The sequence below is a fragment of the Micromys minutus genome, assembly GCF_963924665.1.
Source record: "Micromys minutus genome assembly, chromosome: 4".
NCBI classification, from domain to species: domain Eukaryota; kingdom Metazoa; phylum Chordata; class Mammalia; order Rodentia; family Muridae; genus Micromys; species Micromys minutus.
Genome location: NC_137973.1, coordinates 42,593,107 through 42,616,602, shown reverse-complemented (window position 1 = coordinate 42,616,602; position 23,496 = coordinate 42,593,107). Strand labels below are relative to the sequence as shown.

Sequence of the window (23,496 nt, the reverse complement as noted above, 5' to 3'; positions counted from 1 at the left end):
AAGTGTATGTGTGTTGTTAGGCCCAAGGGTCTCTTCCATCCTTTCAAGGGGAGTACTAACCTCTCTATTCATACAACACCAAATTAGCTATTTATAAGTGCTCCGCTCACTAGCTGAAGGACACACACACACACACACACACTGCTGCACTGTTGTCAGCACACCCCAGATCTGTCTTGTGAAACTGTCTCCAGGAACACAACCCCTCCTTCTCCATCCGGTCCCTCGACAGATGCAATTCTGTAGTCTCTCCGATCCCAACTACGCAGGGTACAGCGTAGATGGGAACCCATACAGCATTCTTCCCTTTCTGACTGGGTTCTCTCCCTTAGTATAATTGTTTTGCCTCTGTGGACTCGGGTGGGCGGGGCCATAGCCAGGCGTAACTGGGAAGGAAAGAGGGCTTCTGGGGAGGACTTCTGGGCAGCAGCTCCGCGTCTCCTCCTCTCCCTGACTCAGTAACAACCCACTTCAGACTCCTACTCAATGATCAGAGGTCCTCACTCCCTTCATCTCCTCTCTCACTTATGCCACGAGAGTATCAGGCAGCCTAGCATGGGCCGTGTGCAGTCCTCCTAAAAGGGCCACCATTTCCAGAGAAGGGGGCTGTAGTGGACACTAGGCAGGCTGCAGCACATGTCCACTGCTGAGGTGGGTCCCTCACAAGGTACAGCGCGTGTCCAGGCCTCCCGTGCCATACAGCGGTGGCCCTTGTTTGAGAGATCCGTAAAACAGTCTCCTCGTCAACTCCCCAGCATCTCGAGAGCCAGTGTCAAGGCCCAGACACACTTGTGAGTGTGACAGACGCATGTGCTGCCTCTTAAACACTGACAGCTGTACACATAGACTCCAATTCAAATGGCTGGTCATCTGGCTCTGTGGCTATGAGGAGCAAGTGACTTCCACCTTTCGCAACCCTGATTCTTTCTTCTGTAAAATTGTTAAGGGATTGGGAACATTGCTTAGGGTAGAACACTTGTCGTCGGAGAGTGAGCAGCACCGGGCGGACCTGCCAGGTCCCCTGCTCAAATCTAAGTTTGTCTTTCAGAATGTGATCTTAAAGCACAGCTCAGTTTCCTCACAGCAGCAACAGAGCTGGCGATCCCAGATGCTGTGACCCTCCCTCCTCCTCCCCACCACCCGTGGACGGGGAGAAAATTAACACACATTAGGAGGGCAACTTTCTGAAGCTCAGAACAACCATTCTCCCAGGAAAATCTCTTAGCCTCATAGCACTTGGAGACACCAAATGAAAGCCAATGAAAAAGGATAGATTTGCCCCGTGTGCCTTCAAAAGGCCAAACACAGTCAGAGTGAATTTAAACTATCAGCTTGAGTAGATTAGCTATTTTCACACCAATTCTCAGGCCTCAGAAGCGAACCGAGCTTGGCTGCTGACAGCCCACTGATATCGTCAGTTTTAGTTTTTAGGCTTGGCTGTGAAATTCGGCTCAATGTGAGTCTGTGTTTTGTCCGACCCACTAAAGTGGGAGAGGATGCCTGCTGGGACAGTTGGGCAACAGTTCGGGCTCAGTGACTTACAGGTTGTGTGACCTTGGACAAGCAAGCCATTTCACCCCACGGACAGCCAACTCCACAATGAAAACAAACAAACAAAAACAAAAACAAAACGAAAAACCTCTGCTCTGTCTGCCCCTAGGAAGCCCTGAAGCTCAAATGAGATGGGGTTCTGGAACTATGAAAGCACCATATGAGTGGCCAGGGCAATTGGGTTCACAGATAGAATCCTTTCTGCCTCATTACCAAACCTCTGTTGAATATGCACATTGTGAATATTACTTGACCCCTATTCTTGCAGCAAGACCCTTTGGAAACTCATTTTTAGAACTGAAATCAAGATATGCTTAGTTGGCCTCCCAGCGACAGGCCAGTTATCTCTGAGACTGGGGAATGACTGAAACCATGAAGAAAAGGAGACCTCCAGAGGTTGGAGCTCAGGCCACAACAAATTCTCTCCCTGATGGTCTTTCTTTTCTTAGTGAAACTGACATTTAAATCCAAAGACGCAGACTCCAGTAAAAAGTTAAGCTTCAGAAGACAGGTGTGGCGGTGCACATCTGTAAGTCCCAGCATTTGACAGAGGCAAGGAGGTCAAAGAATTTAAGGCTTTGCTACACAGAGAATCTAAGGCCAGGCCCGGAGGTGGCTCATTCAGTGAAAGCATCTGCTGCCAAACCTGACAACCAGAATTCAGTCCCTGGGACCTTTGTGCTGCATGGTTTTATGTCAACTTAAAACAAGCTAGAGTCATCAGAGAGGAAGGAGTTCTCAGCTGAGGAAATGCCTCTATAAGACCAGGCTATTTTCATAATCAGTGATTGATGTGGGAGGGCCCTGCCCATTGTGGGTAGGGCCATCCTGGGTTCTGTAAGAAAGAATGCTGAGCAAGCCAGTAAGCATCACCGTCCATGGCCTCTGTATGAGCTCCTGCCTTCAGGTTCCTGCCCTGTTTTAAGTTCCTGTCCTCAGGTCCTTCAGTGATGAAGAGCTATGAAAGCCAAATAAACCCTTTCTTCCCTAAGCTGCTTTGGTCACAGTGTCTTATCTTATAATAGTAAATCTAACTAAAGCAGACTCACATGGCAGAAAGATTTTCAAGTCTTCCAACCTATGCAACCACACATAAACACACACCACAAGTCAATGTAGTTCTTAAAAACAGTTCAGGGCTCGAGCAAGGTTCAGCCGTTGTAGCTCTCTCACTGCACTTCTAGAGGACCCAGGTTCAATTCCCAGGTTCACAAGGTCTATTTGTAACTCCAGTTCTAGTTCCAGAGGGCCTAATGCCCTCTCCCAGACCCCTGGGGTATGAGGAATCCACATGGTACACAAAGAAACATACAAGCAGAGCTCCCATATATGCAAAAATAAAATACTCATGAACACAAAGGAAAACACTCATATACACAAAAATAAAATTTAAAAATACATAAACAGTTCAAAATTCAATCCAGGCTGTGTGACCCTGACACAAACAAACATAATGGCCTCAATTCTCCCAACTTCTGTTCTTCGTTGTTTTCCTGAAGGTGACGTGTCAAGTTCAGGTTACTGCCCAAGCCGAACTTACTGGTCCAGCTTGAATTTGTACATGCTGGACCAACAATATGTATTCAGCAAATATTTACCAGGGAGGGAAAGGAAGATGTAACCCACAATTATTCTTTCCTTGTACTAAGTTTCTGGAATCCAGAATTGGAAACACCATGCTCAAATTCATCTTTCAGCAGATCCGAGATCCCTCTGCTTCTGAGACAGGCCATCTTATAAAGGTAGCACATAAGAAAAAGTTATAGCCGGTTAAAATATGACACGATGCTTTTCTTCTTCTTACCATCTCTACACTTTGACTTTATAGATGTTAAGTGGAAAAGTTACATATCCTAGGATAGATAAGACCGTGCTTTAAAAAAAGGAAAGCAAAGCTTTTCCTCTTCCCGGCAGGACAGGTTAGCAGACCTCAGCCTGTCTCATGGTCAGCCTCAGCTCCTTGCAATCAGGCATGTTGTAGAACCGTTCCTTTGTGTGGAAGGAAGGGGGACACTCTGCCACACTTATGGATACGGTGACACAAAATACAGGTGTGAACTTATAGAAGTGCAAACGCAATCAGTTCTGAGGTTCATCGGGAGGCTCTAAGGTGCCGTGTGTGCTGAGGGTGCTCGCCCTATTAGCTGCGTCTCCTGTGTGAGTAGCGCTTTTGCTTCTCACAACCTTTTCTTGTTTTACTTCATCTTGATTTGGCGGCTAGGTTCCTGTTATCTTCTCGTCCTGGTTCAGGGGAAGCAGCTGGAAGGCGAGGGCCCCTTGCACAGGGAAGTTAAGTGTGGACAGGTGTGTGTGATGGCAGCGCCTCACCTGCTGGGCTAAAAATGGCATTTGTGTGATGCAATGGGAGCCGAAGTCTTTTTGAGCAGAGGGAGAGTTAGAAATAAAGCTTGTGTGGCAGTTGTAATTGGCTTGGGGGCAGCCTCTCTGTTTAGAATGTCCTTGTTCTTCTTTTTTTAGTTCTTCTCTCATATAATACATCCTGACCATAGATAGCTTCCTCTTCCTCCACTCCTTCCAGTCCCTCCCCATCTCCCCAAGATCTACCCCTCCCCACCCCCCACTCCCCACCCCCAATCCCCATTCCCTGTCTCATCCCAGAAAAGGGCAGGCCACCCAAGGGACTGTCCTTGTCTGTAAATTCTATTTGGACTAGAAGAACTTCGTGTGTGTGTGTGTGTGTGTGTGTGTGTGTGTGTGTGTGTGTGTGTAAAATCTTACGTAGCCAGGGTTCACCTTAAACTCGGCATACAGCAGCCAAGGATGACTTTGAGAACTGTGAGTGTGGAATGCCGCGGAAGCACTCGAGAGCTGAGTTACATGCCAGCCTTAGTTTGTTGTTTAATTACCCCATTGCTACCATCAACTGGGACATTATGTATTCACAGCAGCAAAGAGAATCACACACGCGCGCGCGCACACACACACACACACACACACATGTTCTAAGTGACTAGACCACAGGCAGAGTGGGGGCAGGGATGATCCAAATTATTGTAGTTCTCCTAGGGGCCTCGTAGTCCCAGGATACCATGACGCCTTGCTCCTTGGGCCGTTCCTGCAATGAAGGGTGTCAGTAGTAGCCCTCATACTGGGCAGAAGACTGTCAGTGCCTGAGCTCTGATGATGGACGTTTGCTCACTGTTCTCTCCCTTACAGTCAGAGTACCATTTTGAGTACACAGCGTGTGACAGCACAGGTTCCAGGTGGAGGGTCGCCGTGCCACACAGCCCGGGCTTGTGCACCAGCCTCCCAGACCCCGTCAAGGGCACCGAGTGCTGTAAGCAGCCTTCCTGTTCCAGGGTCTCCCTGATGCTTAGCTCTGACCTCTAACCCAAGCCTCTTGCCATCCAAGCCAGACTCTTCCTGACAGTGCAAACTTCAGTTTTTCCCTAGTTAGTCCCACCCCCAACCCTTCTGAAATGTGGCGCGGCTGCAGAAATTTTATTTAGGCAGGAGTGGTGGCACCTACCTGTCATCCTGGCACTTGGGAAGCAGAGGCAGATGGATCTCCGTGAGATAGAGGCCAGCCTGGTCTACTTAGTGAGTTCAAAGAAGGCAGGACTACATAGAGAGACCCTTCCCCTCTCGCTCTCACACACACAGAAGAAGAGAAGAAAAAGGAGAGGAAGAAGAGGAGGAGGAAGGAAAGAAAGGTTACTTAATTCAAACTCAGTATCTGAGTTTGCTTTTTTTAAAAAAAAAATTCAGATCCAATGAATACAATATAAACAACTCTGTATACCTGCCACATGCTCACACCCTTTGTTTTTCTTTTCTGCCTGTCTGTGTTTCTCTCCGACCTGCACCTACAGCTTCAGCAGTCATAAGGCAGTATTCCGCTTCACTTTTGTTCTTCACAAAGAAAATGAGCCTGTGCAGACTCAGGCTTTAAAATGCTCTGGTCATTGTGTCAGGGAGCTAGGTCCTTCCCTCTGTCGAGGTGACTGGAAAGGCAGTGACTGGTAGCTCCAACCAGCCTCTGATTCTTTCCTTACAGCTTTATTTGCTCCAGTTCCCTGTTCTTTTAGGATGCAGAGGGAATAGAAATACATAACAAGGGCTAAAGTTGAGGGATTATTTAGAGAGTTGCAAAGGAGATTAAGCACATTCACATTTCACCATCAGTTTAGCCCACTGTCCAGTTTGAGCCTTGAAGAATGGGCGTGACTGAGATCCAGGCAGAACGGAGGTTTAACCACTAGAAACAAAAGCGCCATCCTCAGTGGACTCGGCAGACGTTAGTGAGCCCCTAGCATATGTAAGCACCTATGTGTGTGCACAATGATGTACTTATGCTGAGTGAGTCCTGCCCACAAGCACTGAGGGCACAGACATTCAGTCCATCTCTTCTGCAAACCTTTAAGGTGCTCCTGTGATGGCTACAATGTCCTTGTACAGTGTGAGAGAGTGTAAGGATGTTTATGATAAGGAGTACCTAGGAGGACCAAAGCAGACGCTTGGAGATGGAAAAGTAGAGGGGGGGGTGGTGGTGCTGGGGCTCAACATGAAGACATCAGGGTTGAGAAATGTGTGAGACAGGAAGGCAGGCTGGAAAGTTAGGATCCAGGAAATTGTAGAAGGCAGGGTGCCAGGCCAGAAGCTCAATTCCATAACCCAAAAGCTGCGCCACACAGTTTGTTGTTTAATCTCTGCATAGTTCCAATCTATGTGCTACTGAAACAAAACAAGCACGTGTTTAAAAAGAGAAACAGACACAGACAGATACACCGGGGCTGGGGGCGGGGGGAGGGAGAGGCTGGAGAGATGGCTCAGAGGTTAAGAGAACTGGCTGCTCTTCCAAAGATCAATTCCTAGCAACCACATGGTGGCTCGAAACCATCTGTAATGGGATCTGGTGCCCTCTTCTGGCTGGCAGTTATACATGCAGGCAGAACGTTGTGTACATGATAAATAAACCTTTTTAAAGAGAGACATTAAGAGTACAAATCCGTTATAGAAATATACCTGAGGCTACAGAATGAACCAAAACAGGAAATCAGTCAGTCAGGAAAGCATTACAGTGGTTTAGCAGATGCTGAGAAACTCAGCTCCGTTGGCAATAGTAGAATCTAAAAAGAAGAAACAGGCCATAGGATAAGAGGGAATGACGGCTGAAGGACCTTACATGGTCCAGAAGGCCCAGCGTCCTCCTGGCTGGAGTGCTTTAAAAATAGCTGAAGCATCTTCAAGTAAACAGGTCATCAGAGATGTGCCCCGAAGTCCCAGCAAAGCAAAGCCTGCCTGACCCCAAGTCTTTGCTCCTCTCCCTCTCCCAATCCTTTCCTTTCTCTCTCCCTCTCTCTCCCTCCCTTTCCCCCCTCCTTCCCTGCCCCCCTTCTGCTCTCTCCTCTGTCTTTCTCTCTCTTTCTTTTAACATGTCTAAGATTACAGAAGAGTCACCATCTTGCCTGACTTTAAATCCTTTCTTTATTAAGACACAACTACTTTAACTAGGCTGTTTTGTTTTGTTTTTTTTTTTTTTTTGTTTTTTTTAATTGAGATAGGATCTCTGGGTAGCCTTGGCTAGCCTAGTTCTTGCTGTATAGACAAGGCTGATTTTTTTTTTTTACTTTATTTTAAAAAACAAAGATAAATGTACAAATTTTCAGCATTTTTGCATAAAAGTATATGAATACATTTTTTAAAGAAGGCTGATCTTAAACTCACAACAACCCTTCCTCTGCTTCCAAACTTCTTACACACAATGAATTTTACCCCTTGTTGGGGAAATTTCAGGGATGCTAATCTTCACAGCATTTTGTTTGTTTGTTGGTTGGTTGGTTGGTTGGTTGGTTAGTTTTATTGATTTTTCAAAACAGGGTTTTTCTGTGTAACCCTGGTTGTTCTAGAACTCAAGAGATCCACATGCTACTGCCTTCCCAAGTGCTGGGATTAAGGTGCATGCCCATCACAGCCCAGCTGTTCACAGCAACTCCTAACCACTCAAATTTGGGGGCATTAAGAGTCTGAAAAACAAGTTCTTGTGACAGTCTCCTACCTCACCTATGGTAACCACAAATCTGCCCTGTGTCTCTCTGACTATTCTGTACAAATATCACACAAGATATTTCTTAGCCCTGAGCTTTAGTGGTCCAGACCCCAAGATCCTGACCCCGAGGCCCCAGCTTTAGATTGCCTTCAGCCCCATCATTCCTCCAGAGACCACAGTGATCTCAGCACCCCTCCCTTGTCCCTGCTCTGCTTTTCAGCTTTCTCTTGCAATGCCGGGGAATTTCTGGACATGAAGGACCAGTCCTGCAAGCCCTGCGCGGAGGGCCGCTACTCCCTCGGCACTGGCATCCGGTTTGATGAGTGGGATGAGCTGCCCCACGGCTTTGCCAGCCTCTCAGCCAACTTGGAAGTTGATGACAGCATCTCCGAGTCCACCGAGAACTGCACTTTGTGAGTTTGGGAAACAGCACACAAATCTCCTGCAGAAGGGGCCCAAGTGCACTCTAGGCAGAGTTCTGTGGTGCTCCTGAGGCTGGAGGGAGGAGGACAACACACCCCCTGCAGATGGGGGTGGGAGTAAGGACTAATAGATATGACCACTACTTTGATTGACTGACAGACATCTGTGGGAGGGAAACATAAAAGCGATAGAGGCAGGCAGAGGAAGGACAAGCAACTAATGGCTCAGTAGGTTGTTGTTGATTATTATAAAGACAAAAAACACAATTGTATTTTCTCTGTGGAATCTTGAGTGACCATATAAACTTCATCATCCTGATTAGAATGTGGTGTATAAAATACTGGTTGCATTGCTTCCTGGCCTTGGTGTCAAACTGGTTTTGCCAGACATGCTGCTGTGGGTTTGGAGAAGACAGAGTAGGGTAAGAGTTTAAACTTGGGAATGAGATTCTCTAACTCCCTTGAGACCTCATGTCTTTTTTGCTTTCTGTTGGTGTGAAAAGGTGCCATAGCAACTTATAAAGGAAGCAGTTCACTGAGGGCTTGCTTACAGTTTCAGAGGGTGACTCCATGCAGGCAAGCTTGGCCCTGGAGCAGTAGCTGAGATCTTATATCTAATCCACAGGTAGGAAACTGGGCCTCATGTAGGTATTTAAAAGTACCTCCTACAAAGCCACACCTCCCAATCCTTCCCAAACAGTTCTACTAATCAGAGATCAAGGACTCAATTATATGAGCCGATTTAAAAAATTGTATTTACATAGAAGCATTCAGAATGTCAACAAGACAGCCGCATTTTTTTTTTTTTTTTTTTTTTTTTGCAATTACAGAGTGGTATTCAGTTAACAGAACAACAATTATCTTCTTATAAGCTGCATCAGAGACAACTGAAGATGAAAAAAAAAAAAACCCAAAATAAAACCAAAAGAAAAAAAACGGGAAAAAAAAACAAACAAACTACAGTCCCCATATATAACTAATTTGTGCTGTGCACCAGCAAGAACCTGCTTTAAATTTCCATGCCAATTTACAACCCCTAGACTGTACCAGGCAAGATTAGTGGCTATTTACCACCAGGACAGGGCTATCTAAAGACACATTTGGTAGTGTGTTAACTATACAAAGAAAGACACTGTACAGTTTAAAAACAAATCTTACACAGCCTTACATTTCAATTTTTTTCTTTAAAAGGAGTGAGTAGTGTACAGAAGGGTTAAATGCTTTATAGACAAGAAAAAAAGCTGCGCTAGAACCAACTTATTCATCATCATCTTCTTCTTCATCTTCCTCTTCCTCTTCTTCCTCCTCTTCCTCACCCTCTTCATCCTCCTCATCATCTTCCTCTTCCTTCTTTTTCTTGCTCTTTTCAGCCTTAACCACCCTCTTTTTTGCTGCATTATGTTTTCCTTTAACTCTGTAGGCAGCAATATCCTTCTCGTAGTTCTTCTTCAGCTTGGTGGCCTTCTTTTCATAGGGCTGCTTGTCATCCGCGGCAGTGTTGTTCCACATCTCCCCTTGTTTCTTTGCAACATCACCAATGGATAAGCCAGAATGGTCACCTTTGATTTTTGGGTGGTACTCAGAGCAGAACAAGAAGAAGGCCGAAGGAGGCCTCTTGGGTGCATTGGGGTCCTTGAACTTCTTTTTGGTCTCCCCTTTTGAGGGGGGGGGGATATAGGTTTTCATTTCTCTTTCATAATGAGCCTTGTCAACCTTTGCCATATCTTCCAATTTCCCCTTTTCTTTAGCAGACATGGTCTTCCACCTCTCTGAGCACTTCTTGGAGAACTCTGAGAAGTTGACAGAAGCATCCGGATGCTTCTTCTTGTGCTCCTTCCGGCAGGTTTGCACAAAGAATGCATATGAGGACATCTTGCCTCTCGGCTTCTTAGGATCTCCTTTGCCCATGTTCATTTGATTTTCCTCCGCGAGGCACAGAGTCGCCCAGTGCCCGTCCGGCTCTCGCTTGCCCCGGCGCTGTCTCTATGGAGCTCAATGGACTGCAATGGCTGTCGATTGGGGCCACTCTTATCTGAATGAATCTCAACTGAATGTATATTTCAGATGTGCTCTTTTTCATATTTGCCCAATGCTGGATGTATACATGGAAATTTTTTCTTGAATCAACTTGCACCCAGTAAAATTGGCATTGTGATTTCCATTGCAGAGTGAAAAACTGGAGACCCAATGAGGTGACACATTTCACCTTAGTTTCTTAGTTTGAACTTGGAGAGATTGGTACTCAAACCCAGTCCCAAGTTTTTTGTTTTTTTTTTTAACTGCTCCACACTGTCATGTTAAAATAACACAATTTACTTACTTACTTGCTTAGGTAATTCAAGATAGGGTTTCTCTGTGTAGCTTGGCTGTTCTGAAATTTTCTGTGTAGACCAAGCTAGGCTCAAACTCCCAAAAATCAATCTGCCTCTGCCTCCCAAGTACTGGGATTGAAGGTGTGAGTCAGCATGTCTGGCAAATTGTACTGTTCTTAAACAATGTGGTACCAATGAGATAAATAAAAGTATATATGTAAACAATGTGATACTAATGAAATAAATAGGAGTGTATATGTAAAAGTTGCAGCCAGGTGTTTTGGCATATGCCCCTGATCCAGTACTTGGGAAAGCAGACCTGACTAGGATGTATAGCTTAGTGATAGAATTCATGCCTGGCATGTTTAAGACCCTGAGTCCAATCACAGATCCCCAACGCTGGTCAAAGAGTGGAGGAGAGGAATCTAGAGCAATGTCTAATGCCCTAGAAACCAACCAAACATGTTGTGATTATGGGATGTGAAGTGTCTTCACCAGGGACAACTAGCAAACACCAGAATGCAAATGTGACCCACTTACGGCATCGTTTTAATTATTCATAAAACTTGAAGAGTTATTTGTAGCTGATACTGTGGAGTACATCAGCATTAAGCATCTCTTTCAACAGGGGAATCAACGCTGTAGGCGGGATGGGTCATTTTGGAAGAATATGGCTTATATTATGTTTCTATTTTGGTAATAACATTGACTGTTGCTGGGCAGGGGTGGCACACACCTTTAACCTCAGCCCTTGAGAGGTGAATTTCTGTGAGTTCCAGGCTAGTCTGGCCTACAGATGGAGTTCCAGGACAGCCAGAGCTACACAGAAAAACCCTGTCTAGGAAAACAAACAAAATATACTGACTGTTAAGCTTGTAAGACTATGTAGTTGGGACAAACATAGGGGAACCCTTAATGGCCATTGTTAAACAGTTGACGGTCTTGGGCTAGTCTCAGACAAAAGAGAAACACCAGAACTGTCTCAATCTGTTCTTTTCTGGAATCACCCTGAGGTCCTTGGGTGTCAGAGTTAGAAACTGGGGGAATACATTATCATGTAAGACAAGGTTGATTTTTGTCCTCCCAAAACTCTACAGGCTAGCCAGGAAGAATTAAAGTATGGCCAGAAGAAAATACCAGATTGCAAGAAAGCTTGAGAGATCAGGGAAATGAGACTAAAGCCCAACTAGCCAGTAAATGCCTTATTACAACATATAGCAATACTCTCCACCACCTCATAGGGCAACCATAAAGTCTGTTCATTTCAAATTTGCAGTAGATGCGGAGCAATAGAGACCCTCTTAACTTGCCAGCTGGGATAAATTGATACACGTTTTGGGGAACAAGGTATCAGCAGGGTACTGCTGGGAGTTCTCTACCCTATGAGTCAGCAACTGCTCCCAAGCACTCTGCTCAGATGTGTGTACAGACACTGGAATGTGAACAGTTATGAAAACCCTGGAAGCACTCCACATGTCCAATTGCTGTAAACAAAGATCCAGATCCACGCAAAGAGTATGAAACAGCAGGAAAGATGAAAGAAGGGCTAGGAGTGTATGAGTCAGCAAAGAGGTGCATAGAACATAGATTAGGTCTGGGTTCCATCACCACTGTGTGTGTGTGTGTGTTTAATTAGAGTTATTTGCACGTTCAGAGGTGATTTACCAGAGGCTACACCCATATAATTAACTCCCCCCCAATAGCTCCTCTATGCTGGAATGTTGACTGTCTTGATTTTGAACCACAGCTACTATTGTTCTTGAGTACAACTCATGTAGTGCCCAGCAGACAGCATTTCACAGCCAGAATCCTTCCCACCCTCTGTCCTTACTTTTTATTTTAGCCCCTCTGCCACAATGTTCCCCATGTCTTTGTAGAGAGAGTCAGATGATGCTCAATTAGAGAGCAGAACATTCAACAGTCACTATACTCAGCCCTTTGACTAGCTATGATTCTCTGCACTGGCTTTTGCCTGTTGCAAAATGGACTTCTCTGACCAAGGTTGACAGCAATGCTTATCTATGGATATAACCATAAATATTTAGAAGGCAGTTTGACTTTTCCATTTATCAAAACAACAATAGATGGTTCCCACCTAGGGCCTATGATATCTCCGGCCATGGGCTTTTGGCCAGATTTACAATGGCAGACATAAATTACCTCCTGTGAAACAGGCCTCATATCTAATTAGAAATTATTTGGTTCCCCACATAACATTTCATGCCATCATTGCACCAACTGGGCACACCTTGCCTGGCAGATCAGTACTGTAGCATTCTGGGTAACATTACTGATGACTTTTCTCCCCCAACAGCCAGCATAGCACCTTCCGGCACTATAAAAGCTATATTGTGTTGGATTTCTTAAGCTATGTGATAGACAGACATATGCTGATTTTACTTATGCATAATTCCTAAGTGGCTGACAACATATTAGAATTTTAGGGTAGAATGGAATTATGGGGGAAAAAATCTTAGGGCATTCTTGCAGAAGCAGATAAAGTCAAGGAAGGCTTTTGTTTGTTTGGACAGGGTACCACTGTATATCTCAGGTTGACCTGGAATTTACTCTGTAGATCAGGCTGGCCTCAGTTTGCAGAAGCATCACCTTCAGCCTCTGAAGGATTGGAATTAAAGGTGTCTGACACAAGGCTGACTTCTTAACATTAAGTGGTATTTATTTGTTTGTTTGTTTATTATAAGACAGGAGTAAGAAATAAGGAAAAAGAGGAGGACTTTGTTGGAGAAAGATGGTAAACCCAGGGGCAGAGAAAGTTTGACATAGGAATTGAGAGAAATCCTACAGGTTTGCCTGATAAAGTGTATGCCAGGGATGTGGGGCCTATCCCAAGAGCAACAGGAAGTCATCACAAGGGTTTAGAGCACTGAAAATTTGGTCATTTTTCCTTCTGGGTGTTTCTAACCATGGAGTGGAGAAGGATTGGAGGATGCAAGGCCAGACACAAAATGAGTCTGAAGGCTGTTCAAGAGACAGTGTTGGTAGGGAGTGAGGAGGAGCCATTGGCCAGGAGGTTAGAGTGAGCCTGAACAGAGAAGACAAGACTGAACTCCTCTGGCTCTCCTGACATCTCTTTCTGATAAAATGTAGCATTATAGAATAGATGTTTCTGGAGAAACAAGTGGGATTAGATTGGATGAACTTCTGTGTTGTCAAGGATATGTTTGCTTATGAATTTGAGAACTTTGGGAATGAACAGTTTTGAACTTGAATCCCAGTCTCGTCAGTTGAAGGCTTCCTGATGTTGGCCAAGGTACTCTCCACACCTGAGTATTCTCATCTGTTAAATAGTCCTCCCTCTCACTGAGCATAAAGCAAGGAGATGGAGCATGCAGCTCAAGAGCTGGTTGGTGTACAGCTTCCCACACCTGCCTTTACCTGCCATCTACCTCCAGTCCAGTTGGGGGAAGCATGGAGCCACACCCAAGTGTCTTCCTCTTGGCCATGTTAGCCCCTTCCATCCCCTTCAGAGTACCTGCTGTTGCTACTCTAACCCGAGCATGCTCAGATCTTTCTTAGGTACTATTTTATTACTGTGAAGCAACACCATGACCAAGGCAACCCCTCCTCGCCCCCACCCCCGCCCAGACAATGTTTCTCTATGTAGCCTTGTCTATCCTAGAACTAGTTCTGTAGACCATGTTGGTCTCGAACTCACAGAGATCTGCCACCCTCTGCCCCAGCACTGCCAGAGTGCTGAGATTGAAGGTGTACACCACCACCATGTGGCCAGGGCAACTCTTAAAAGAAGGCATTTAACTGGGGGCTTGGTTAGGTCTTGACCATCACAGTGGGAAGCAGACAGGTATGACACTGGGGCAGCCACCGAGAGCTTTACATCCTGATCTGAAGCCTAGACAGAAGTGGTGTGGGGGACTGGCCTGGTGTGGGCTTTCGGAACCTCAAAGCCCACCCCCAGTGACATACCTCCTCTGGAAACCAAGTTTTCAAATATATGAGCTTCTGGGGCAGGGTGGGGGTATGCTCATTCAAGAAACACGTTTCAGCTTTTGACTCCTCTAAGTCTGGAGTCCCCCCAAAACCTAACCGGAGAACATGGAACTTAACACATGGCACGAAGCTTTGTGGGGGTGTGCTGCTGCCACAGCGCTTGGTCCCTGCTCTTTCGCAGGTCCAAGTGGGTCCCGCGGGGAGACTACATCGCCTCCAACACAGACGAATGCACAGCCACACTGATGTATGCTGTCAGCCTAAAGCAGTCTGGCACAGTGAACTTTGAGTACTACTATCCGGATTCCAGCATCATCTTTGAATTTTTCGTGAGCTCCTGGGTGTGAGGGAGGGAAGAAAGGGTTGTGGGGGAAAGACCAAGATTCATCTTGTAGGAATCAATCACGAGTGTAGCCATGTTTGGACTTTTGTTTTGTTCTATTTTTTTTGTTTTCCCACTTGAGAAAACTGTGAGCAAAATGAGCGGAGGCTTGGGGATCTGAGGAGAAAAGCCACCAAACAAAGGACACTGATGGGGAGGGGCAGAGCCTGTGAGAGTCCTAGGTGTTTCATCCTGTTCAGACTTGTTATGACATGCAAGGGGCTGAGTTGCGAATTCTTTCTTTAAGGTCAATGTTCAGCCACAATTGTATGTAGCTGTCTTGTTCTCAGTTGGCCGGGGAGGGAATTGGCTGCTCCTCTCCTGTGAGAACGGTGTTATAGAGCATCTCACAGTATGGGGTAAGGAAGCTGAACCTCTCCTCCAAACCCCTTTGCCTCAGGTCCAGAATGACCAGTGCCAGTCCAATGCTGATGACTCCAGGTGGATGAAAACTACGGAGAAGGGATGGGAATTCCACAGTGTGAGCATCAGCGTCCCACGGTCCCAGAGGAGGGGCCGAGGGCCTAATGGGGAGATTCTACTCTAGGGCCCATGACGAGGCAGTCTGAGACATGTGTGGAGCATGATTCCTCTCTGTGATTGATGGGTTATGCTATTGTTTGTCCCCATGACTTCTTCCCAGGAGCCAGAGCTTTCCAGCTCTGAGGCTGTGTTTTCTGGAAAACCATAGAAGAATGGGCGAATGCCAGTCTCCCTTACTGCCAAGTCTCCTCTGGTCCTGTTCTGACCTCTCCATAAGAGATGCTTATAGTACATATATGATTCACAGATCATATATGGAGGATCGGAGACGAGTGGGGGAGGGTGAGAAAGACAAGGCTACAAAAGGCAAGTTAGCAATGCCCATTTTTGTGACGAATTAACACCTACCTTATGCCTTCTTTAAGGTTGAGCTGAACAGAGGCAACAATGTCCTCTATTGGAGAACCACAGCTTTCTCAGTGTGGTCTAAAGCGTCCAAGCCTGTGCTTGTCAGAAACATCGCCATAACAGGTACAGAAAACAGCTTGGATCTAGGGTCTGCTGCTGGCTTCCTGGACTCTTGGCTTCTAAGGGAGGATGGGCATTGGTCCCGTGGGGCATTGGTGTCCAGACTCAACCTTTTATTTTCTATCCCATTCTTTCTTCCTAGGGGTAGCTTACACCTCCGAGTGTTTCCCCTGCAAGCCTGGCACATATGCTGCCAAGCAGGGCTCCCCTTTCTGCAAGCTTTGTCCAGCCAACTCTTACTCAAACAAAGGAGAAACTTCTTGCCATCCTTGTGATGCTGACAAATACTCAGGTGATGTTTTAAGGGTAGCATGTGGTGTGGGGAGGGTGATGGTGATGGGAGAAGTGGGGTACCAGTGGACACACAAAGGAAACCAGGAGGCCCATCCTATTGGCCACCGACAATAATTCTTTTTTGTTGTGTAGTACTGGCTTTACCCTTGTGTGTATGTAGAGGCTCAGAGGCTGGCTTTTGTTTTTGTTTGTTTTTTTGTTTGTTTGAGACAGGGTCATTCTGTGTAGCCCTGGCTGCCTGGCATTCACTTTGTAGATCAAGCTGGCCTCAAACACACAGAGATCCATTGCATCTGCCTCCTGAACATAGAAATTAAAGCTATGCACTACTACCAGCTTGACTTTGAATTTCTGCTCTCTGTCTTTATCTCCTAAGTGCTGAGATTGTAGGCAAGTGCCATTATGCCTAGTAGTCTGAAAACAAAACAAAACAAAAACAAAAACTATTGCCATACTTAATCTATAAGAACCAAGAGACTGTATTGGTAAGAACAAACTTTTCAAACTTTATTTTCGATAACAAATAGTAATTACGTTACTTTGGCCATGATGATTTTGGACAGTGGTCTTTCTCCTTAAATCTTTGGGGTTAACAGTATGCATGAGTTATAGTGTGATTTCAATACAAACGTACCTTGGGAACAGGCAGACCAGGCTACAAGTGTAACCGTTTTGTTTTTGTTTTTTTAAGACAAGTCTTAGTACTCTAAAAGAGACTGGAGAGATGCCTCCACAAACATTCTAATTTGAAAAACAGGACTGGAGAGATGCTCAAGTGGTTATGGGTGTGTGCTGCTCTTGCAGACGACCAGAGGTGGGTTTCCCAGAACCCGTGGCTCTCATGTGAGGCAGCTCACAACTCTGTAACTCCAGCTCTAGGGAACCTGACACCCTACTCTTCTGGCCTCTGTGGACACTGCACTCACAAGCACAAATCCAGCCACAAACATACATTTTTTTAAAATACATTTTTTAAAATAAGGAAAAGAAACAAAATCTGGTCATTTAAGAATATGTGAGAACACCTGTGTCAGACAGCCCAGTGATGGGTGTGTCCGGTCTAGACCGGTCTAGACCTCAGAGTAGGCTGTGCAGGAGAGTTCTGCTCTGCCCTTTCCCTAGGAACCCCATCACAACCCTTTCTTCCCCTTCTTATACAGAAACAGGTACAAACCCAGCACAAGGCCCGTGTGTATAGACCCACACCCCTCTGTAGACTTTCCCATGTGTCACACAGGTGTTAAGATTCGAGGTGGCTAGCCCAGGACCAGCCACTGACCTGTGCCTTGCTTATGTCTACATTCCCAATACAAAAGCCCTATTTTTCGACTCTGATCTTGCCAAACGTGGGTAGTTTTTCAGTCAGACAAGAAAGTTTAGACCTGGGAGGAAGTTTCCAGCCAAATATCTAAATTCCTGTCTTTCCGCTTTAATGCCTATTCCTCTCCCCTGCCTCACCTCTATCAATGGTGGCCTTTGTCTGTCTTTGGCTCCATTTCTAGCTCTACAGTTGTGCAAGGGTTTGAATGACAAGGTAGTTGTAAAAAAAACAAAACAAAAAAAAGAACGTGTTTCGGTCAATGCTGTATAAACTGATTTCTTTCTAAGAGTTGTCATGAAATTGTTAATCAAGAAACTGAATTCATAGAGAGAGCTGTTCTCTGGTCACCAATTTCTTAATCTGCCCCTTTGACTCAACCTCATCAGCCTAAAGTACAAAGAAGAGTCACATTTATTGGAGGTGTAACTCAAGGGGAGAGTCTGGGGAAAATGCTAGGAGTTGAATATGAACCTAACATGCAATGCCCCTGAGGGAAGGTGGTGACAGTTGACACACACATATACCTTGAGTGCCTACTAAGACTGGCCTTGGTGCCACAGCCAGAGTTGGTGCCTGTCCTCCAGGTTGAACCAAAAAAAAAAAAAAAAGATCTGCCTATGTGGACACACAAATGTAGACACTCACCATGGTGCAATACGGATCAGTAGAGGCAGAAAAAAAGAAATGTGGTTGATCTTCCTGGGAAAGGGGGCAAGCCTTCGCTGGCTGAGATCTTTCAAGGTGAAGGTGCAGTTTCATGGGGACAAGATATTTGGGGTGGAGACGGTATATGCCAAACTAGAAGTCTCATGGGCAATTTGGCATGATGGCTCGAACCAACCCCTCTGTGCTATTAAATACTAGAGAAGTTTCCTAAGAGAAATGCATACGGTTCAGGAGCAGGGACTCCAGAACACACTCAGCCAGGTCCTGAGCTCAGCTTCGCCCCTCATTAGATGTGACACCTGGGGCATGTGACACAATCTTAGTGGAGGCCTGAGAAGCAACTGCACCTCCATGTCTTTATCTCTAAAACATTAGTGATAATGATCATGTCCTATCTCACGGTGTTACCGTGGGGATTAGCTAATGCAGGAAGGATCCAGAAATGGGCCTGGGATTTTGTAATTGCTTTGTTGTTGCTGTTGTTCTTTTTGTTTGTTTGGGGAGGGGGTTGGGACAGGGTTTCTCTGGCTATCCCTGGCTGTTCTGGAACTCACTCTGTAGACTAGGCTGGCCTCAGACTCACAGAGATCCACCTGTCCCTGCCTCCTGAGTGCTGTGTAATTGCTGTTTTAAAAAGATGTTTCTTGTAGTGTTGGGGATAGATCCCAGAGCTCTTGCACATGTTAGGCAAGCTCCCTCTGCGGAGCTTCAGCTAATTATATTACACTTATTTTATCGTGTGGGGGGTGTTTCGTGCATGAACACATGTGCATGAGAACAACTTGCAGGAAGTTGTCAGGCTTGGTGACAAGGACCTTTACCCACTGGGCCATCCTGCTTACCTTACCTCTTCAGCACCAGTTCTATTGTTTCTTTCTTTCTTTTTTTATGAAGGCCATCCAGATAACCCCCACCCTTACAATATGAAAAATGTTCTCAGTATAGTTTACAATAATAGGTCACTTGTATAGAAGTTTACACTTAATACAACATTATCTCATTTATGACTCAAAGCAAGGTGTGGGAGTGAGCTCTCCATTAACAAATGAAAGGTAAGCTCAGAGAGGCCCAAGGGCCTGCCCAGCATCTGAGCTGCCATTAGGTGTATCACTGGGGTCCTATGCCTGCTGAGGAAATGTTTTCCTTTGATAAAATGGGTCTCAGAGAGAAATAACACTGGACTAGAAGTGGGGGAAAGGTATTGGCAGGGGAAGGGAGGGACAGAAAAAGGACCCAAGGCCCTGAGATAAACGCCTTCTTACATTTTTCCCCAGGAACAATACTCCTCAACTCACACTCAATCCCTCTCCCTACCAAACATCTAGGTGACCTTTTCACACTTGGCCAATGCCCAACTTAAACCTCTCGGTTTAATCCTGAAGGGAAAGTGAGGTCGGTTTCAACATTCTAGTTAATCATTTATTAAAGCCATTTTCACAGTGGCCTGTGTATAAACAGCTGGGCCATTTCTGCTAAAACTTAGACCTAGGGTGTTGGGTTAAGCAAATGTTTAACTAGCAGAACAAAGGTCTCTGTGCCAAATACATTTTCTAACACTTAACTTGTGCTCTGCCAGACCTGATACACAAGGCCCTGGGAACTGGCGTCTCTCCTGACCAAGTCAGTCACCAACAGGAGTTTCTAGTTCCTTCTCTCAGGAATTGGGCCTCCTGATTGTTTACCAAATAAAGGAGCTGAGACTGAGACAATTCCAGCTGTTTCCCAACACTTCGTTCTTGCCCAGCCTAATAAGACAGGGACAGAGAGATGGGGAGATATTCAGTCTTGGAACTCCCAGTGGAGGCCAACAAGGCATCCTTAGAAGTCTGATGGAGGAAGGCATCTGGGAAAGGGAAGGGACCTGTTGAGAGGTAAATGCCTCACTAGAAGGGAGGGGAAGAGACTCGTAATCTAATAAGTTTCCCAGAACAGTTCTTAAATAAGAAGAATGTGCGAGCCTGCGGGCAATGACAGTGACTGGCATTTCTTTCTTCTTATGTTTTCAAAATGTATTGTTTACGTCTGTGTTTGTGTGTGTATATTGTGAATGTATCTGCACATGAAGGTTCCCAAGGGGGCCAGAAGAGAGTATTGGATCCCCTGTAGCTGGACTTAAAGACAGTTATGCACTGCCCAATGTGGGTACAGCTGAACTCTAGTCTCTGAGAAGAACAAGTGCTCTTAACTCTTCAGCCCCTGTAGCTTCCATTTTGAGAGTCTGTGAGTGTGATAGTTCTGGCACTGTAGACAGTATTACTCCTGCCCCCTGGATGAGAGAACCAAGAAAGGTTAAATAACTTGCCTAAACATGGCACAGCTATTAAATGATGAATCAGGACCCAAACCTAGACCTGCCTAGTTCACAGTCTCATTTGATGACACCACATTGTCTAGCAAGGAATAAACAAGAGATTGCCTCCCCCTTATAGATACTTATCTGCAGAGGCACAGTGTTCATATTAGAAGCAGCAAATGCAGCAGGCAGGGGCATTACAATGGGGGAATACCATAAAGCAGTGCGTTTTAATTCTGTCTGTCTGTCTGTCTCTGTATATGTATGTGTGTGCATGTCTGTGTATATGTGTTCATATATGTGTGGGCATATATATATACATACATACATACATACATACATACACACACACACACACACACATATATATATATATATATATATATATATACAGGTGCATGTGTGCATCTACATATGGAGGCCCAAGGTTTGACCCTGGAAATATTCTTCCATTGTTTTTCACCTTGTTCACTGATACAGGGTGTCTCAATTGAACCCAGAGTCCATTGGCTGAGTTAGTCTAGCTGGCTAGCTTGTTCCAGGGATCCCTTCTATCTGCCTTATGACAGCTGAAAATACAGGTGGGCTCTCACATCTACCTGCCATTTAACACAGGTTTGGGCATTAGATTTCCAGTTCTGATGCATGTTTGGCAAACCCTTGAACCACTGAATCACCTGCCCATCCCAGGTGGTTTTTATTCTGGAGGGGGAAAAAAATCCTATGGGAATTTTTAAATTTTAAACTTGCATGAATTATACTTATTTTTCTTGGTAAAAGAAACAGCTTTGTTTTTTCTTAAGAAACTTTTTACAAAACATTTTGATCATACTCTTTTCCCTCTCCAACCTCTTTTTCTTAATTTTTCCAAAAAGGATTTATTTTGGCTATTGAGACATTTGTAGCCCTGGCTACCCTGGAACTCACTATGTAGACTAGACTTTGCCTAGTTGAACCCACGGAGACTGGTCTGCCTTTGCCTCCTGAGTGCAGGGATGAAAGCTGTGTACCACCACACCCTTTATAAGTATATGTATGGTGGCATACATTTGTTTTCCTAGTACCTGATGCATTAAGATTGGGAGTTCCAGGTTAACAGAGGCTATGGGGTAGGCTACAGTTGTCTCTAACATCAAAACAAAAGGAAAATATGGCATCCATTGCTTTAAGGAGGATTCATTAGTTCTTCTGTAAAAGTTTATGGTATTGGAGCAACATCTTTATAAGAGGAATGCAAAAAGCCTACAAAACGGTTAAGGATATGGGGTTCAGTGGTAAAACATGCCTGGAGCCCAGGGTTCAGTCCCCAGTCCTCCCAGAGTAGGAGAAAACTGGGGGAAAGTCAGCACAAGGATGCTGAGGCTGAGGCAAGTCAGAGGCACCTTCATCTTGAGTTCATGGCAATTCCAACTTTATCTGTGTGGGGTGGCCTCGTGAAGAAGGGGAAGTAACAAACAGGTCTTCATTTTTGTTATAGATAAGAGAATGCTCAGACAAGGTCTAAGGACAGGGCCTGGAGAAATGGCTGAAAGGTTAAGAATGCTGGCTTCCCTTCCAGGGGATCCCGGTTTGATTCCCAGAACCCACACGTGGCTCACTGCCATCTCTAACTCAAGGTCAAGGGTATCTAACAGCCTCTTCTGGCCTCCTTGGGAACCAGCCACACGTGTGATGCACAGACATGCATGCAGGCAAGCAAAACAGCATTACACATATAAATAAAAGTAGGTTTAAAAAGATTGGGCTTGAGAGATAGTTCAGTGGTTAAGAGCACTGACTGCTCTTCCAGAGGTCCTGAGTTCAAATCCCAGCAACCACATGGTGGCTCATAACCATCTATAATGAGACCTGATGCCCTCTTCTGGTGTGTCTGAAGACAGCCACAGTGTACTTATATATAATAAATAAATAAATCTTAAAAAAGAAAAGAAAATTCCTTGGTGGTGCACACCTTTATTTCAAGCACTCAAGAGGCAGAGGCAGGAGGATCTCTGAATTGAAGGCCAGTCATGGTTTACAGAGGGGGTTACAAGACAGCCAGAGCTACACAGAGAAACTCTGGCTGAAAAAGCAAAACAACCGCAAAACCAAAATCAAACAAACAAACTTAAGACAAAAGAATAAAAGACCATGGAGGCTCACACCTGTAATCTTAGCCCTCCAAGAGGATGAAGCAGGGGAATCCCTTCAGGTTTGAGGCCAGCCTCGACCGCACGGTGAGTCTCAGGTCAGCCTGTCTCAAAAGACCAGAAGAAGGCAAATAAATGAAGACAGAAAGCAAACACCTTCTGGAAGGTTGTGTGGTGACACACCCTGGGCTTGGGAGTTGCCGGTCACTGGTCAGTGGCTAAGAGCCACTTGAAATGTAACTTGAAATATTTTTTCTCACTTTGGACATTTAGAAAAAGGATCTTCCACCTGCAAAGTGCGCCCAGCCTGCACAGACAAGGATTATTTCTACACTCACACAGCCTGTGATACTCAGGGAGAGGTGGGTAAACATGCTTGGAGCACCTGTTCCCTGCTCCTTATACTTGACCACTGTTGAGGTTCCTGTGTGATGTCACTAGAGAAACCCCTGAAGACTGGAAGGCTAGCTAAGGGGGAGGAACATGGTCTTGTTCATGTTCCGACCAGGCATCCTTTTGCCCGTGTGTTTCACCCAGTATCGACACATTTTCTTTTTCAAACTCACTGCATTTTCTTTTGCTTGGTTTCTCCCCACCTGTTGCTTTTCACCGTTATACTCAAAGTCTCAAGTGCTAGCTGCTTCTGATGAGAACAGAGGGGGTCCTTTCCTACCCTTAAGTCTCTGGAAAATGGCCTAAGTCAGCGTTTCTCAACACATGGGTCTTGACCCCGTTGGAGGTCAAATAACCCTTTCACAGAGGTCAACTGTAGTTGATCCAATTTAAACTTATCCCTGATTAGCTTACAAATAAATGAGACTTAGACTACGGTTACCTTCTTTGGCTTTGATGATTACTGGGGGTAACTGCTAATCTACTTTTCTAACGGCTGGCCCTACCTACCTACCGGTGCTCCCCAAATATTTGCTGTTTTCCTGGCCATGCATTCATGGTCCAGCTCCTCTCCTGGTGCCTTCTCCTCTCTCCTCCTCATTCACCTGTTCACCCAGGCCACTCCAAACCCACCTACCTCTAATCCCTCCAGTCATTGGCTGTAGCCATTTTTAGTTAGCCAACAGTTTTAAATTAAGGAGCAAGGTTTGCACAACAAAAACTGGCCTAGACCTTTGGGTACA

General features: G+C 45.4%; 2 protein-coding genes across 5 annotated transcripts in view; one reads left to right on the top strand and one right to left on the bottom strand.

Annotated features, from left to right (window-relative positions):
* Positions 1-23,496, top strand: part of ELAPOR1 (endosome-lysosome associated apoptosis and autophagy regulator 1) — a gene marked incomplete at both ends in the record, with an annotated part of 73,233 nt that overhangs the window by 33,934 nt on the left and 15,803 nt on the right. For 3 of the 4 annotated variants that reach the window (XM_080915498.1, XM_080915499.1, XM_080915497.1), the window contains 7 exons: positions 4,729-4,849; positions 7,782-7,974; positions 14,446-14,593; positions 15,047-15,127; positions 15,555-15,660; positions 15,800-15,949; positions 22,634-22,722. In XM_080915498.1, coding sequence (XP_080771624.1) covers positions 4,729-4,849; positions 7,782-7,974; positions 14,446-14,593; positions 15,047-15,127; positions 15,555-15,660; positions 15,800-15,949; positions 22,634-22,722 — 888 coding nt within the window. The remainder of the gene's footprint in view (positions 1-4,728; positions 4,850-7,781; positions 7,975-14,445; positions 14,594-15,046; positions 15,128-15,554; positions 15,661-15,799; positions 15,950-22,633; positions 22,723-23,496) is intronic. The other variant, XM_080915500.1, reaches the window with a different exon arrangement.
* LOC308419572 (high mobility group protein B1-like) lies at positions 9,241-9,891 on the bottom strand (the record flags this gene model as incomplete). Its single annotated transcript, XM_080915338.1, has 1 exon — positions 9,241-9,891. One exon carries the CDS (start codon positions 9,889-9,891, stop codon positions 9,241-9,243), a length of 651 nt encoding a protein of 216 aa, XP_080771464.1.